At 46.0% G+C, this 16,263-nt stretch overlaps 1 protein-coding gene across 1 annotated transcript in view; it reads right to left on the reverse strand.

The window, feature by feature from the left end:
• ube2h (ubiquitin-conjugating enzyme E2H) overlaps positions 1–14,341 on the reverse strand; it is a 78,618-nt gene extending 64,277 nt beyond the window's left edge. Inside the window, exon 1 of the mRNA XM_084330824.1 lies at positions 14,082–14,341. Coding sequence (XP_084186950.1) covers positions 14,082–14,134 — 53 coding nt within the window. The 5' untranslated portion in view covers positions 14,135–14,341. The remainder of the gene's footprint in view (positions 1–14,081) is intronic.
• Between the last annotated feature and the right edge of the window lie 1,922 nt (positions 14,342–16,263).

The raw sequence follows: 16,263 nt of genomic DNA on the forward strand, positions 1-16,263 counted from the left end.
CAGGACTTGTATAAGTGAGGCCTCACATGCAAACATTATTGCTGGCCTTCTGAAGTTACAGAAATTAATTCGAAATGATGTTTTCTCCATGCAGTTTAATTATATTTGACATGTCCGACTATAAAATAAGTTGCTTATTAACCCTTTGATCGCCGGGGTTAAATTCATAATTTACCATCCCTCGCCAGCCCTATTTAACATGGAGAAGTTCCCCTTCTTTGCAGGGCTATAACCTTTTAAATTGTATTGCTAAATTGACATTACATTGACAAACTCACCGTAGCTTCCTCTCGCCGTTGGGAGATGAGCGTGGAACAGAATTTTTTCTATTATGGGATATAGAAATACCCGATCCATTTCCAGGTTGTATAATAGTATATACGCCCAAATCATGTTGTTTATCGAGTTATTGGCAACGGATCGATATCCATTGTGTCGAGCTCGAGTCCCGGGACCTATAGCGAGTGATTGGACCAAATTGAAATGAGCACCAGCGTCCACTTCCCTGTGCGATCTGCCGATCGGCCACCAGATGGCGCTCTTGAACCGTTAGAGAGTTGACGGGCTCACCAGTACATATAATGTCTCCGGGGGAGAAATATGATTTCGATCACAGATTTTTGAAATATTGATATCAATGACGCTGTACAGCGTCATCGGCAGAATAAGCATGGCGGGGAATGACGCTGAACAGCGTCAACAGCGATTAAAGGGTTAATTACAAGGTACAATATTGACAAACACCTTGAAATAAGGCACCGTCTAAATGGCCAATGTGTTCACTGGCATTCTAGAATAGTATTACCGCCCCCAACAAGCACGCTAGCTGGCTGCTGTCATTGCTAACACTAGCGGACCAGGCTAGCGTATTTCCGGGAAAAGCATTGCTACAATGTAACATCTCCATTCTCTCTTTCTTCATCTTTCTTTCCTCTTCTCCCAGCTAGCTAGCGAGCTGTACCAGAATGCCGTTCAGCAGTGTAACAGTTAATAGGGTCCCCTCTCAATATACACTACAAAAACAAAACGATATTCGCATAAAATTTGATTTCTCTCATAATTTAATGAATATTCAAATATTGGCGGCTGGGTGGCGTAGCGGAGATTGCGCTCGTCACCAATGCAAGAGACTCCGGTATCGAATCCCAGTCTCAGCATTGCCTTCGGCTTGGGCCGGCCGTCGTACTGGCTCATTTGGCAGTCAGCGGGTGGAAGTCGATGGGTGGGGATTGGACGTTGTGGACAGCGACCCCTACAGGTCGGTTGGGAGACGCCTGCACAGCAGAGACAGAAAGTGGCGAGGGTAGTGTGAGCCTCCCATGCGTTACACCTCGCCAATGAGAGTCCGCGCTGGCAGGCGAAAAGATGTGACAGGCTGCCTCCTCGTGTGCCGGAGGGAACATGTGATGCAAGGCTTCTATCCTCTCTACAACCGACTAGTGGGGGACATAGTCGAGCAATGTTCAAGACAGGGGAGGGGAGAATTGGATACACGAAATTGGGATGGGAGAAAAATAGAAAATGAGAAAAATATATATATATATTCAAATATTCTAAAACAGATGCCCATCTAGGGGTGGGCGATATGGCAAAAAATTATATCGCGATAACGATATGATGTTTTTTTTTTTTATCCACTTTTTCTCCCATTTTTTCTATATTTTCTCCCATCCCAATTTCGTATCATCCAATTCAACCCTCCCCTGTCACGAACGCTGTTTCTTGCCTCCCACAAGCCGGCTGCAATGTGGACTAAGTCATACATAGCACAAGTCCCCTCCGGTACTTGAGGTAACAGCAGTCGCATCTTTTCACCTGCGCAGCTCGATCTCTCAGTGTCGAGGAGTAACGCGTGGGAGGCTCACGCTGCCCCCGACACTTCCTGATTCTACTGCGCAGGCGCACCAACCGACTTGTAGGAGTCGCTTGTTCACAACGTTCGATCCCCACCCTTCAGTTTTCCCTCCCCGTAATACGGCCAATGTGTATTACTGCGGACGACCAGCCAAACTGAAAAACAATGTGGAGAGCTGGATTCGAACACGCGAATCCTAGCGTCTCCACACTGGTGGCGAGTGCCTTGCCCACTACACCACCTAGCCGCCCAACGATATGATAATGTTATCATATCACTCGATAATTATCGAAATTGTTATAAGTTAAAAAAATAAAAAATAAAAAAAATTGGAGCAATTCTTTGTCGTTGCCGCCATCTTTAGTGTTACATCCTCTCACACTCCAGTTCTCAGGCTGCAGCTGGTTTAAAAGCAAAAGTAAACCGGCTTCTCTGCTGGCTGTGGCTCCAGGAGAGTTGAACAGTTCTGGCTCTGCTAGTTTCTTTTCTATCTTTTGGCGCTTTTTTGGTGGACAAACCATGACTCGTGACTGGAGTCTAGCTCTGCTAGCACACATAGCCTACTGTGTACAGACGGTTTCAAAATGTATTTTAAATTAGAAAGCAAACAAAATAAATGGACAAGAGAAAAAGAAATCTCAATTTGGTCAGTATTGTCATTTGGACAAGCAAAGCCATTACTTTAAGTTGCAGGCAAGAAAGACAAGTCTGTCCACTGTCTCTGGTTTTAAAACTGCCCTGTTGCAGGTCCAAAAAAAAATATATATATATATCGATTATTAAAATATATCGCGATAATTATCGTTATCGTTATATCGCCCAGCCCTATGCCCATCCCTGACCTATAGTACCTACGGCCCCCCCCTCCCCCTGACCTATAGTACCTACGGCCCCCTGTTACATTATTTTGGGCCCTGGGTTTGAGCAGATCTGCTTTACTACTGTACCACCTGGCCAGAGCTTTCCTATTCTCCGCCCAGGACAAGCTATTCACAGAGCCCTTCTCTCGGTCCGTCGGGGGAAAAAGAAACACTGGTTCCTTCTTCCCTACAGTCAACGGACATCTAGTGTGTTCAACAGTCCCACAATAGAATCGGGTCCAGATTAGCTGCCTGTGACTGTGAGAGACAGGGGAGGGGGGTCACAGGGGCTGCTGTAAAACGGGGGGGGGGGGGGGGGGGGGGCGACGACAAAAGGCTTCGCTGCTGATGCCGTCCGGATGTCAGTGACGGTGCGGCACAATAGGCACAGAAACCCCCCCCCCCGGCCTGGGAGCAGATAAAGCCCTGGATTGGTATTCCACTCATGGAGGGCCCAACTGCAACCTAAACAGAGTTGCTTGAAGGATATAAAAAAAATCATAAAGAATCAAGTATCCATACAAAAATCCCACAAGGGGGGGGGGGGGGGGTGACAGTGTCTCAGGAGGTAGAGTGGTCGTCTGGTAATCCGGAGGTTCCCGGGTTCGATTACCGCTCCTCCCGGGGGGGGGGGCGGCATGTCCAAGTCTCCTTGAGCAAGACACTTAACCCCCTAACTTGACACCTTGCACGGTCGCCTCCGCCGTCGGTGTGTGAATGTGCGAATGAACGGGTGAATGTGAGGCACTAAAATTATAAAAGCTCTTTCACCACCATTTACCATTTTACACGACAGCTGCTCCACATAGAAGTCGACGCACCTTTCTAATGCAAAGACGCTGGTGGAGGCCGACGAGAGAACCCACAAGGCTGGTGGGGGCGACGAGAGAACCCACGAGAGAACCCACAAGGCTGGTGGGGGCGACGAGAGAACCCACAAGGCTGGTGGGGGCGACGAGAGAACCCACAAGGCTGGCGCTGACGCCAGGTATCATGATGGATACCGGAGACGCTCCGTGACAAACGACCCCCAACCCACCATCTCCCGTACACACTTCCTCTGGCGGTGGCCACGCTTCACAGAACTGCCATCCAATCACTTTTAACACTTTTGAGTGCCACGGAACGAGATTTTTTTTTATTACCGATTTCCATTCACATTTCATCAATCTAGCCTCCCGTTACCACTGGAACTCTTTGAGCTCCATTGGGAAAATACCACCCCCTATCGTCTCTCCCTGTGGTACTGCACCCCATTGGATTAGACTGAATGAAAAGCATGGGGGGGGGGGGGGGGGGGGGGGGAATCCTGCTTCCTCATTTTACTTCTCAGACAAGTCACCAGAGACGATCGGATTCATTCTGGACCATCAGAACAGCGTGGAATCGGTGTTTCGACCACCCAGCGTTGGATCAATAAACGCGATCGATAGGGCGGCTGATGGCGCAGTGGGCAAGGCGCTCGCCTCTAACGCAGGAGACGCTGGGTTCGAGCCCAGCTCTCGGCGTTGCTACCGGCTGGCCGGTCGTTCATACTAACAATTGGCAAGTGTTAGAGGGTGGGAAAGCCGGTGGGTGGGGATTTGACGTTGTGGACAGCGACTCCTACAGGTTGGTTTGGTGACGCCGGTGCGACTGAAGCAGGAAGTGACGGGGGCAGCGTAAGCCTCCCACGCGTTACTCCTCGCCACTGAGAGTTCGACCTGCTACGGCGAAAAAATGCGACAGGCTGCCTCCTCGTGTACCGGGGGGGGGGGGGGGGGCACACGTGATGCAAGGCTTCTGTCCTCACTACAACCGACCTGTGGGATGCATAGTCTAGCAACGTTCAAGACAGGGGAGGGAAGAATTGGATACACGAAATTGGGATGGGAGAAAATAATTTTAATGGGGAGAAAAAGTGGACCAAAAATAAATAAATAACCGCGATCGATATTTGGAATGGCGATCAGGAATTGGAATAATCTTTTTGGAGAACATCTGATCTGAGGTAAGGAATCTATTTTACCAGTCTTAGGATAATCTGAGTTTTCACAGAGATATCAACGTGGGCCCTATGTGTGTGTGCGTGTGAGCGCGCGATCAGGAAATAAGAGATTCTATTTTTCAGCCCGCTTATATAGCGTGCATAAGTACACATATACTATCGATAATCTAGCGTTTATTAGAAAACGATTCATAAATAGGCCGAAAAATGACAACGTGTTTTGTGTATACAGTAAAGGGCGTTTATCACAGAATCTTCTTAAATCTTCTGGAAGTTTCAAGAAACGAGCGTTTTTCAAAATGGTATAAAACAGAAATGAACAGATTAAAAAACAATCAGTTTCGACAATGTTGACTGCAAACAAGTCATTGATAAGCAACGGCCAGATTAGACACATAGCCATAATTTAAGATGTAGTTTATGCGTTCGCAAATATGAGAGCGCTATCATTGAAGTGGGTGGTGGCACGCAACAAGGTTTTGAGACGGGGAGGCGTGGCATCCAAAGTGTTAAGGCCTTTTCCAACAGGGATGGAGAACCAGTTGTGTTTACAATGAAGAAATGTCTCCCTGTGTGAGCTATGATGACGCGACGAGCCTTCACCACTGGACAAACGCTCATGGGCGGACGCCGGTGGAGGGACGGGATGAGAAATGATAAGGATGCGTGATGAGAAAAATAAGCTAAGCCACGACTAAAGTAGGCTACGGTTCAATGGTGCAGCGTGGAAAGGCTGAGGTTCACAGACTTGAGAGAAACGTTCTAAGTTTACTCTATTCCTCTTTAGAAAGATATGCAATAGTGTGACTCAGAAGACATGTTTGTGTTGAAAGGTTAAGTGATTTTTCTGCACCTTATTAAATACGTTTGTAAAGATGATGATCCGTGTCTCCAGTACCTTCCTTTCTGATGACTATATCATGGTCCTTCTCCGAGCAGCACTGGTCCTCATCTGAACAGGTTCAGCACTATATGGTCCTTCTCCGAGCAGCACTGGTCCTCATCTGAACAGGTTCAGAACTATACGGCGCAGCGGACATTGTGCTCGTCACCAACGCAAGAGACACCGGTCTCGAATCCGGCTGTCAGCGTTGCCTCCGGCTTGGGCCGGCCGTCATACTGACTCAATTGGCAGAGCCAGCGGGAGGGGAGTCGATGGGTGGTAGTCTGGTCTTAGTAAACAGCAACTCCTACAGGTCGGTCAGGGCGCCTGCACAGCAGAGACAGGAAAATGGCAGGGGCAGTATGAGCCTCCCACGCGTTACTCCTCGCCAATGAGAGTCCGCTCTGGCAGGTGAAAAGATGTGACTGGCTGCCTCCACATGTATCGGAGGGGACATGCGATGGGCTTCCATCCTCCCTACGACCGGCCAGTGGGGGGCACATGCGAGCAACGATCAAGAGAGAGGAGGGAGAATTGGCACGAGAGGATAAATTGGAATGAGAGAAAAATCACAGAAAAAGGAGGAGAAAAAGTAGGTCCAAAAAAAGAACTATATGGTCCTTCTCCGAGCAGCACTGGTCCTCATCTGAACAGGTTCAGCATGTGAACTCTCTCAAGCCTTTTCTCCATTCCCTCCGACGTTAATGACACTAAACCTCTCGCTTTCCTCAGGTTCACACACACACACACACACACACACGCTCTAAACCTTCAAACTGCAAAGCCTCTGCCTTGCGATCCATATCGTGTGTCAGACAACAGAAAGGGGTTCCGTTCGCCTCCACAATAGGTCTAGTCTTTTGTAACAAACCCGTCCTCATATTCCGGGAGCTTACCGTTCAATGGTGTTTGAATAGGGTGTATTAAGAATGAATGGGGAGAATAGCAGGAACACCTACACAGGACGACCTGAATGTGAGGCCCGTGCAGCCGAAGTATTCTGACTGAGCCCCAGAGTCCCGTGGAAATGGTCAGATGGACTGCGTTTATAGTAGGGCTGTCTTAAATACTTCGAAGCTTCGTTCGATGGGCATGGGATTCAAATGGGAAAATTCGAATATATTTCAAATAAAAATGTGTGTGTGTGTGCAAAATCAACTCTGCCTCTCTTTGTTAACTACAACAAGCAATGCTGTTTGTTATTTAAGATGAGGTCGGACTCGGCACTGACAGATTTGTGTTCATTGTGCTGCTTTTATAAAGCCTCAAATGACGGCTTACAGTATTTCATGAAAGCAAAGTGTTTCGTTTGTCTAAGATTTCAAAAGGTTTAAACTTTACAGCACTGACAAAGTGCTGTACAAGTCCCACAACATATTTTTATATATATATATATATATATATATATATATATATATATATATATATAAAATAAAGAAAAAAATTTAATATTTTTTTTTTATCTCGAAGCTTCGAATTAAGATTGAATCTCGGCCCCGAAGCTTCGAATGCCAAAGAAAATTCGAAGGTCAGCCCTAGTTTATAGAACAGCTTTTATCCAAAGAACTTGACAACTTATGCCTCAGCGCGAAGGCAGGCGGGCGGGCGACCAGCCCCAAAGAGGGAAAGAAAGAATTTGCAGGTGCAGTGCAGAGGAACAGCCGCCTCAGAGAAACCCTTTCAGTCCCTCGTCCGTCCGCTCGTTTGTCACCAAGACACCGGACGGCCATTACACCGTTTAACACAGGGGTCGCAAAACGCCGTCGTAGGCGAGGTCACCACCCCTCGTACCGGCGCGTAGGACCGGGCTTTTAAAAACCCAGAGACGCTGTGAGGTCATTCTGACATTTAACGGAACGTAGACCAATCGCAGCCACTCTTATTGTCTGGGACCAAATACGCCCACGCGCCATTCCCAGTAAAAAGTGGGAATCTCTAGAATGTGTTTTGGGCGACGGTGTATACGGAAGTGCCTCTCAAGGTGACGATAGACAACACTTTCTGTTGTCAGTAGATGGCAGCATTGGTTTAAAATTAAAAAGGTGAAAATGTTGAAAACTACAACAATACATTTCCCAAGACCCTTAGCACAGGTCACTGGGATGAGTCTATTCTTCAACGTGATCTGAACAGCGGTAAACTATTAATGAGACCTCAGTATAGCGACCGCAAATGGTAAACTAATTATCTTAACAAAAGTGCGCTGGTAGCGTTACATATGTTGTCTAAAGGGGGACATATGGTACAATTTAAGATTTTAATGATAATCGGCATATAAAGGACAACATAAAGCGTTGTTAATTTGTAAGAAACCTCAATGAAAACGGTGCAGGGTAAGTAATATTCGCTATTGTTATGAAAATGTGATAGAATCCTATAAAAATGTGGACGCATTTAGTCACCGTGACGTTACATTTTCCTGAATTCCCACCAGGGCGCCGCTGCTACAGATTCTCGGCTCTCCCTATGTGCGTCGGGGGCCCGGGGCCCTCTATGTGTCGGGTCCCACTGTGTGTCAGCCCGCTGGAGGCGAGCCGGACCCATCTAAACGCTGGTGTGAGTTTCTGGTTTTGGTTACACTGGGAGGGGGAGGCAGGGAGCACACAGAGCAGGTTGTTGTTAGTGCTTGTCCAGAGAGACACACAGACACACACGGAAGGAAGGAACTGCTGGGCCTGTTCCCTGCGTGGACCCCACCTTAGCTAAAGCCAACAAGGAGCCAACAGAACACTCGACATAATGTAGCCCAGTCAGATCTCAGACCAGCAGGCTGAACACACACACACATGTGCACCTACACAACTCTTTCTTAGCCCTTTCACTTACTTACTTACTTACGCCTGCTACCCCTTCTGGGGCATAGCCCTTTCACTACCAAATGGTTAACCCTTGCGGCAATACAGAAGGTTAACTCTTTCACTGCCACGCAACAAATGGTTAACCCTTTCACAACCACACTACAGAAGGTTAACCCTTTCACTGTCACACGACAAAGGGTTAACCCCTTCACTGCCACACGACAAAGGGTTAACCCTTTCACAACCACACTACAGAAGGTTAACCCTTTCACTGCCACACGACAAAGGGTTAACCCTTTCACAACCACCCTACAGGTTAACCCTTTCACTGCCACACAACGGGTTAACCCTTTCACAACCACACCACAGAAGGTTAACCCTTTCACTGCCACACAACAACGGGTAACCCTTTCACTACCACACTACAGAAGGTTAACCCTTTCACTGCCACACAACAAATGGTTAACCCTTTCACTAACCTTCTGTAGTGTGGTAGTGAAAGGGTTAAACGCCCCCGCCCCCCCCTCCCCCCTCACCCGCGGTAACATTAACACATTGTGCGCCGGGCATTGTGCCCATTAGGGCTGGGCGATATGGCCTCTAAATGATATCACGATATTTTTTGGCTATGTTACGATTAGAGTTGTTCCGATACCGATACCAGTATCGGAAATGGCGCAGATACTGCATAAAATGCTGGTATCGGCGAGTACCCTCTAATTCTGCGCTCCGATACCATATGACGTAATTCATCAACAACACTGCGGTCTGCTGAGTGAGCAATGAGCATTATAAAACAAACGTGTTTTTAACCGACCGTGAATTAAAGTGTCAATGCCATTTGTCATTTTAACAGCAGATACTTTCTTAAATGCCACATCGTCCCGACAGAGCGCTGTTGACAGGGAGCTCTGATGGGTTTGCTTGGTGGTGTTATTAGCATGGAACAGCTAGTCCCTGCATTTGCATGTTCTTGGTATTGTATTGCGATACGTTTAAAAAGTGTATCATTTATGAACTGTACCCGATATTTATTTAATATCGTCATATCGCCCACCCCTAGTGCCCATCTTATACCACTCTCTGCCACCGTTAAAAGCCTATGGAGATGTTTACCTTCTTTGCAGGGCTATAACTTTTTAAATTGTATTGCTACTATATTGACATTACTATGGCCCATTCAACATCGATTATCTATCGTTCAGGATGTGGGAACGTTATATTTTTTCATTCATACATTGTTGTGGTAATACCTTCTAGAATACAAGTATGTTTTTTATCTTTTCTGCTGTAATTCCAAAAACAGTAGTTATAGCTGAAGCATATATATATAGATTATCGATTGGCGTTTCTCTCCTATACACGCTATATTAAAAAATTCAAATGTATATGATCGGTATACATTATGCTTCATCATGCGTGGAGGAAAGGGGGGGGTCGTTTATAATTCCTTGATCGTCAGTAACGGTATGGGTCAGGGACCGAAACTAAAGCCCGCCGCACGCCAGGGGCGCTAAGTTTTTATGATTGTGCGAGTACAGATTATAGCCTCTCTCGTCTTTTTTTTCTCCGCCGCGAGATCGTTAAAAAACTACAAGTCCCACATTGCACTCAAGTCAACGATCCAATCACAGTAGAGTGACGTGACTGGTTTCATGAGAAAGAAAGCAAATGACCAATCGGAGGCTCTCATTTGGCTTGTTTACTTCCTGAAACGCCACCATTGCGATATGCGGGCAGTCTGCTCTAGTCTATATTGGACCTCCATGAGCTACCGTTACTGTTTAAACAATGACCCAGTCAACTATTCACTTTTAGTTTAATACATGACGAGGCATTGTCTAACGGTATCTAGCTGGCTAGCTACTGATAGCTGCTGATATCAACAAATGCTCCAGCAATAGTCGACTCGAGTGCATAATACCTCCGTTCCCTCGTTAGCTAGCTCACGTTAGATCTATCTGTCCCAGTAAACTAAATTGTCTTAACGTTATCTACCGGGCTAGCAGTAGCTACAGATAGCTCCTGATATCAATGTCTTTTTTTTTATCCACTTTTTCTCCCATTTTTCCATATTTTCTCCCATCCCAATTTCGTATCATCCAATTCAACCCTCCCCTGTCACGAACGCTGTTTCTTGCCTCCCACAAGCCGGCTGCAATGTGGACTAAGTCATACATAGCACAAGACAAGTCCCCTCCGGTACTTGAGGTAACAGCAGTCGCATCTTTTCACCTGCGCAGCTCGATCTCTCAGTGTCGAGGAGTAACGCGTGGGAGGCTCACGCTGCCCCCGACACTTCCTGATTCTACTGCGCAGGCGCACCAACCGACTTGTAGGAGTCGCTTGTTCACAACGTTCGATCCCCACCCTTCAGTTTTCCCTCCCCGTAATACGGCCAATGTGTATTACTGCGGACGACCAGCCAAACTGAAAAACAATGTGGAGAGCTGGATTCGAACACGCGAATCCTAGCGTCTCCACACTGGTGGCGAGTGCCTTGCCCACTACACCACCTAGCCGCCCCCTGATATCAATGTCTTATAACATTGATTGAATGCGTATTCTAGCTGAGGGCATGTTGAATGTGATTTGACAAAAGAACCTTAACGTTATAAATAGGGTCCAGCTGCATCGCCGGAGAATCCTTGCATGCTGAATGTAGGGTCTAGCTGAATATAGGGTCTAGCTGCAGGGCCGGAGAATCCTTGCTGGAGCTGGAGGCTACTCAAGTATACACACAGACAGTGGAGCTGTTTGCAGATAGCAAGCATTTTGACTTATTGCGTGGTGGCGATGTCTCGCAGATAATACAACTATAAGTATGATTATATAATATATATTTTATTTTAAAAAAAAATGTATATAAAATATATATATCTTTTTTTTTAATCAAAAAAATTTTGGCAGGTAAGAAATATGCTTGGCGGGTAGACTCTTCCCATCTACCCGCCACTGGCCGGTGAGTCAAAAAGTTAATTTCGCTCCCTGGTATGGGTTATATATTGATCAGATCGTTTGCAGTGAAATTAATAAACAATCAAGCTGAAAGTAACGTTAGTTGCCTCTTACTGTTCGCCGATGAGACTGGAGGAGAAAGATCCCAATTATTCGACGCCGATCTCCTAGATCCATTTCCGGTTTGTATGGTGCAATAAACGGCAAAATCATATAGATTATTGCGTTATGGCAGCGATCCATATGCACGCCAGTGTTCGTCTGTAGTCCCGTAACGAGATGTGACTGCCAGAGGAATTTCCTCGACGCAACGATGACACTATCCGGTTTTGAGTGTAACTCGCCCGACCATCCACCAGGCGGCGGTATTGAGGCGTTGCAGTCTCATTCAGGGTCCCGCTAGTGCACGGGAGGTTGGGTGGATGAATTATGAATGCAATGGCGAAAAAATGAAATATTGATCTAAAAAACGCTGTACAGCGATGTTGGCGTTCACCGCATGGCGGGCAATAACGCTGTAAAGCAATTTTGGCGACCAATGTGTTAAACACACTGGTCTCTTTGTATGTCACGGAGCAGGTGGAGCTCAGAGACGCTGCTCTCGCCTGTCAAGACAACGAGAGCTTGAGGGGACAGTTGTGGGGCTCACAGCTGAGCTGCAGCGGTGTGTGTGTGTTGCACTCCCTCACCATGCCGCCTGTGTGCTGCTACTAGTAGGCTCACCACACTGTCATGGCTGCCACAGCCTATATGGAAGAAGAGGGGGGGCATAAACTTGCTCAAACAAGCACCGTTGTTAACAAGCAAACGCTTTGGGCTGGAGGTCAAAATAACAAGTAGCTGAGGAAGAATTAGCAGAAGCCTATAACCTACTGTACGGTTTTTCACATGTGGCCGAATGAGCCTATAACCTACTGTACGGTTTTTCACATGCTGTGGCCGAATGAGTCTATAACCTACTGTACGTTTTTTCACATGTTGTGGCCGAATGAGCCTATAACCTACTGTACGGTTTTTCACATGTTGTGGCAGAATGAGCCTATAACCTACTGTACGGTTTTTCACATGTTGTGGCTGAATATGAGCCTATAACCTACTGTACGGTTTTTCACATGTTGTGGCCGAAGGCCGTTCTGGAAACCGTATACAATTTTTTTTGCGAAAACCTCCACAGGAAATGAACAGAATGACTGGTGAAGTCACAAAGCATAAGCTGACTTTTTAAAACTTTAGGCAAAAATAACAAGAGTTACTCAAAAGAAGCCATCAAAACTTCTCAGCATCAGCACAAGTACGTCACCCCCGCCCCCCCTCCTTTTTTTTAGGGGCCAATTGTTTGAGTAGCCTGAAATAAAGGCTTCTTGTTTTTTTGGTTTGTTTTGGCCAGTCCCAACCCCTTATTTGACTAAGGGCCGCTGCCATTCCATCAGCTGTTCTAAGTCCCACCCTCTGGTGGTTTCCGGCTAGTAACAGGCTACCCAATCATTAAGCTGGCTTGCACTGAGCGAGGACAAAAACAAAACAACTTGTTCTAAATGTTCTGAATCTGGAACAGTACAGGAATTGAAAATGTATCCCCCACCCCCCCATGACTTTATCACAACTTATTCTGCCAGTTCTGGATTAACCAGAACAACCAGGCTATTTTGAATGGACATCAATAGTTATGACAATCACTTGTTTTGGGGAGGAGGGAAAAAAAGGAACCCACTAGGTGTATAGGGTACTCTATACATGTAAAGCACATTCCAGTGAAAATGACAATACATATTCACGACACTGTGCTGCACTAGTAGCGACCAACGCCAGTTTATAATAATTACTCTCAAATATCATTACTTGTGTGAAACGACAGATAGAATGGCCTATAATAAAAACACAGCAACCATCCAATCATGTTTCCCTGCAGACATTAATAAAATACACTGAGAGACACATCAGGTGGCCATTTTGATGTTGAAATTAAACAGCAGGCGAGACAGACACAGCTAGCTCGGTTGCTTGGGTGGTGGAAAGAAAGTACAATTCAAGTGTCTGGCGAACAAACAACACAATTTCAGATCCAAACGAAATGTTAAGAGACAAAGAGGCAATATCCAGCCAACTACTGTCAGATTCACTGCAACTGTGGGTCGGAACAAAGGCAGCAGCAGCATTTTCCAGTTAGCCTGACGTTATGTAAACAAGCTCTTGTCAACGTGTAAAAAACAAAAAAAGGAAAGGGGGCCAACATTGGGACACACAATGATCACAACAGGCTGGACAAAGAAACTAAAAATGTCATCCAACTAGACCAGATGGATGACAGATATGGTGCAACGAGAAGAAAGACACCCCAGAGATATGGTTACTAGCTGGGTTGTTGTTGTTGCAGTTAAAAAAAAATTGGGACAGCAAGCTAGACAACTGCGTTAGCTTAGCTATTATTTCATCTAAATAGTTGTGGTGAAATGCAGATAATAATAATAATACACGGGTCTGATACAACTGTGTTCAATAAGCTGAAGAATGGCCCGAGAGCAGAGCAGGACACAAATAGCTAGCTAGGTTTAGATGGCAACACATATTTTGTTTACACACAAAAATAAGCCAGACATAGAAAATGAAAGCTCCTTAGTAACTACGCTTCGTTACCTTACATAGCTAACTGGCAAGCTAGCAGTATCACATAGGACTCGGTTAATAAACAGAACCTTGCTGTTCGATATCTAGACAGTTGTTTATGTTTGAAAAAGGATACAGTTTAACCACGTCGGTGTCCATTCGCCTTTTACCCGGACTTGGAGACGACATTTTTGCGCTCCGTAGAAGAACACCACCAACAACAAGGGAACTGGTCGATAGCCTCCTCGGACGCTAGATAAGTCTAGCTGACTCTGTACTATCCGAAAGTTAACATTTGTTTTCTCTCTCCAAACAAACGGTTGTTGTGTTCACACAGCAGCGCAGCGCCTCGTCCTCCTCCACGGTTGTTGCTCCCCGTCGCCCTGCAGCTCTGCACTGATGCAGCTCCGCTCTGCTGCCGCTCTGCTGCCGCTGCTGCTCTGATGACAAGGTCCGATCCCTCCGCGGTGGCGTCATACACGTGCGACGACGGAACACGTCAACATAAATGGCAACTTTTTGTAGTCATATATACAGGTGCAGCTCGATCAATTAGAATATCGTGGAAAAGTAATTTTATTTCAGTAATTCAATTCAAAAGGGAAACTCTCGTAGATTATAGATTCATTACACACAAAGTGAAATATTTCAAGCCTTTATTTGTTTAAATTTATGTCTTGAAAGCCCAAAATTATGTATCACCAATAAAAGAAAAAAAATAGATGTATTTTTCTTTTGTATAGAAATGTCCGCCTTCTGAAAAGTATGTTCATGTATGTTCACTCAGTACTTGGTTGGGGCTCCTTTTGCACAAATGACTGCATCAATACAGCTAAATATACTTTTCCACAATATTAATAATTGATTGAGCTGCACCTGTACATACATACATACATACACACACATATATATCATACGTGTCAACCAGCAGTGTAGATTAGACCATTAGCACAGGAAGTGAGACTGGAAGACGGTTGCAGAGAAAACTGTCGGGCAAAGTGGGGTTGTTCCCGGAGAGCTCACTCTCGGCCGTGGTTTCTCAGTGTTTATACAACGGCATGCAAATTTCTCGATTCTGATTGGCTGAAACAGACCATTTACACGTATGTATAGGGCACACTCCACGCTCCTGGGCCCTCATTCATCAACGTGTCTTACGCACAGATTTGTGCTTAACCTGTGCGTACGATCATTTCTAAGCAAAGAGTGGGATTCATCAATTTCAACTTGAACTTGACTCTGTGCTTATATTTACGCACAGCTCAGAGCACACTTAGCTGACGCCCAGTGGTAGAATATATTATTACAACAAGGAAATGAGCTTCTGTGCATAATAGTTTCAACACTGGCATGTTCTGTATGAACCGTAATTCATTATAGTTCATTGTAAAATAGCAACAGTAGTGTAATTATGGTCAAAAGAAAACCCTATAAATAGCATTTGGAATAATAGATCTTTCTCTCAGAATGAATGCAGCATGGTTTATATTAGCCCCTTTCGTGACTTTCGGTTTGCAAGCCTGTGGCTTTTGTGACCGGAGTCACTTGCCCACCCGCCCCGATCACCCAATAGAGCGATCACCAAGCGTCGTCAAGGGGCTCGCGGTGTGTCAAGAATACATCAGATCTGAATTTCAAAGATACCCAGCGTACAATATGGGTCTAACACAGCTTCACGATGGGGTCTGGAAGCTCGGAGTTGCTAATAAACAGTTTAAAACATTGTTACTCGACGAGTGGTATTTACAGACCGAACGTCCATCTCCGCCGTTGGTGTCACAGCGCATGCGCACCATGCCGCGTTCACGTTACTGGGAAGAAGCGGAAGAACCAGAGGACATCTCGTTGCTACAACTAGGAAGCCTTCACGCTTTGACTCTATATATATATCTATGGATGAAACGCCCACATCCATACTTCCGCAATTCGTGACGCGAAGTGGGAGATATGGGGTCTATAAAAGAATCCCATATGTCCTAGTAGGAATTACCACTAGGAGGCTGACGTGAATGGTTTTTCCCAGTCGGAAACTGGTTCTTCCGCTTCTTCCCAGTAACGTGAACGCGGAATGGTGCGCATGCGCTGTGACACCAACGGCGGAGATGGACGTTCGGTCTGTAAATACCACTCGTCGAGTAACAATGTTTTAAACTGTTTATTAGCAACTCCGAGCTTCCAGACCCCATCGTGAAGCTGTGTTAGACCCATATTGTACGCTGGGTATCTTTGAAATTCAGATCTGATGTATTCTTGACACACCGCGAGCCCCTTGACGACGCTTGGTGATCGCTCTACTGGGTGATCGGGGCGGGTGGGCA

The sequence above is a fragment of the Notolepis coatsorum genome, assembly GCF_963971535.1.
Source record: "Notolepis coatsorum genome assembly, chromosome: 15".
Taxonomy (NCBI): Eukaryota; Metazoa; Chordata; class Actinopteri; order Aulopiformes; family Paralepididae; genus Notolepis; species Notolepis coatsorum.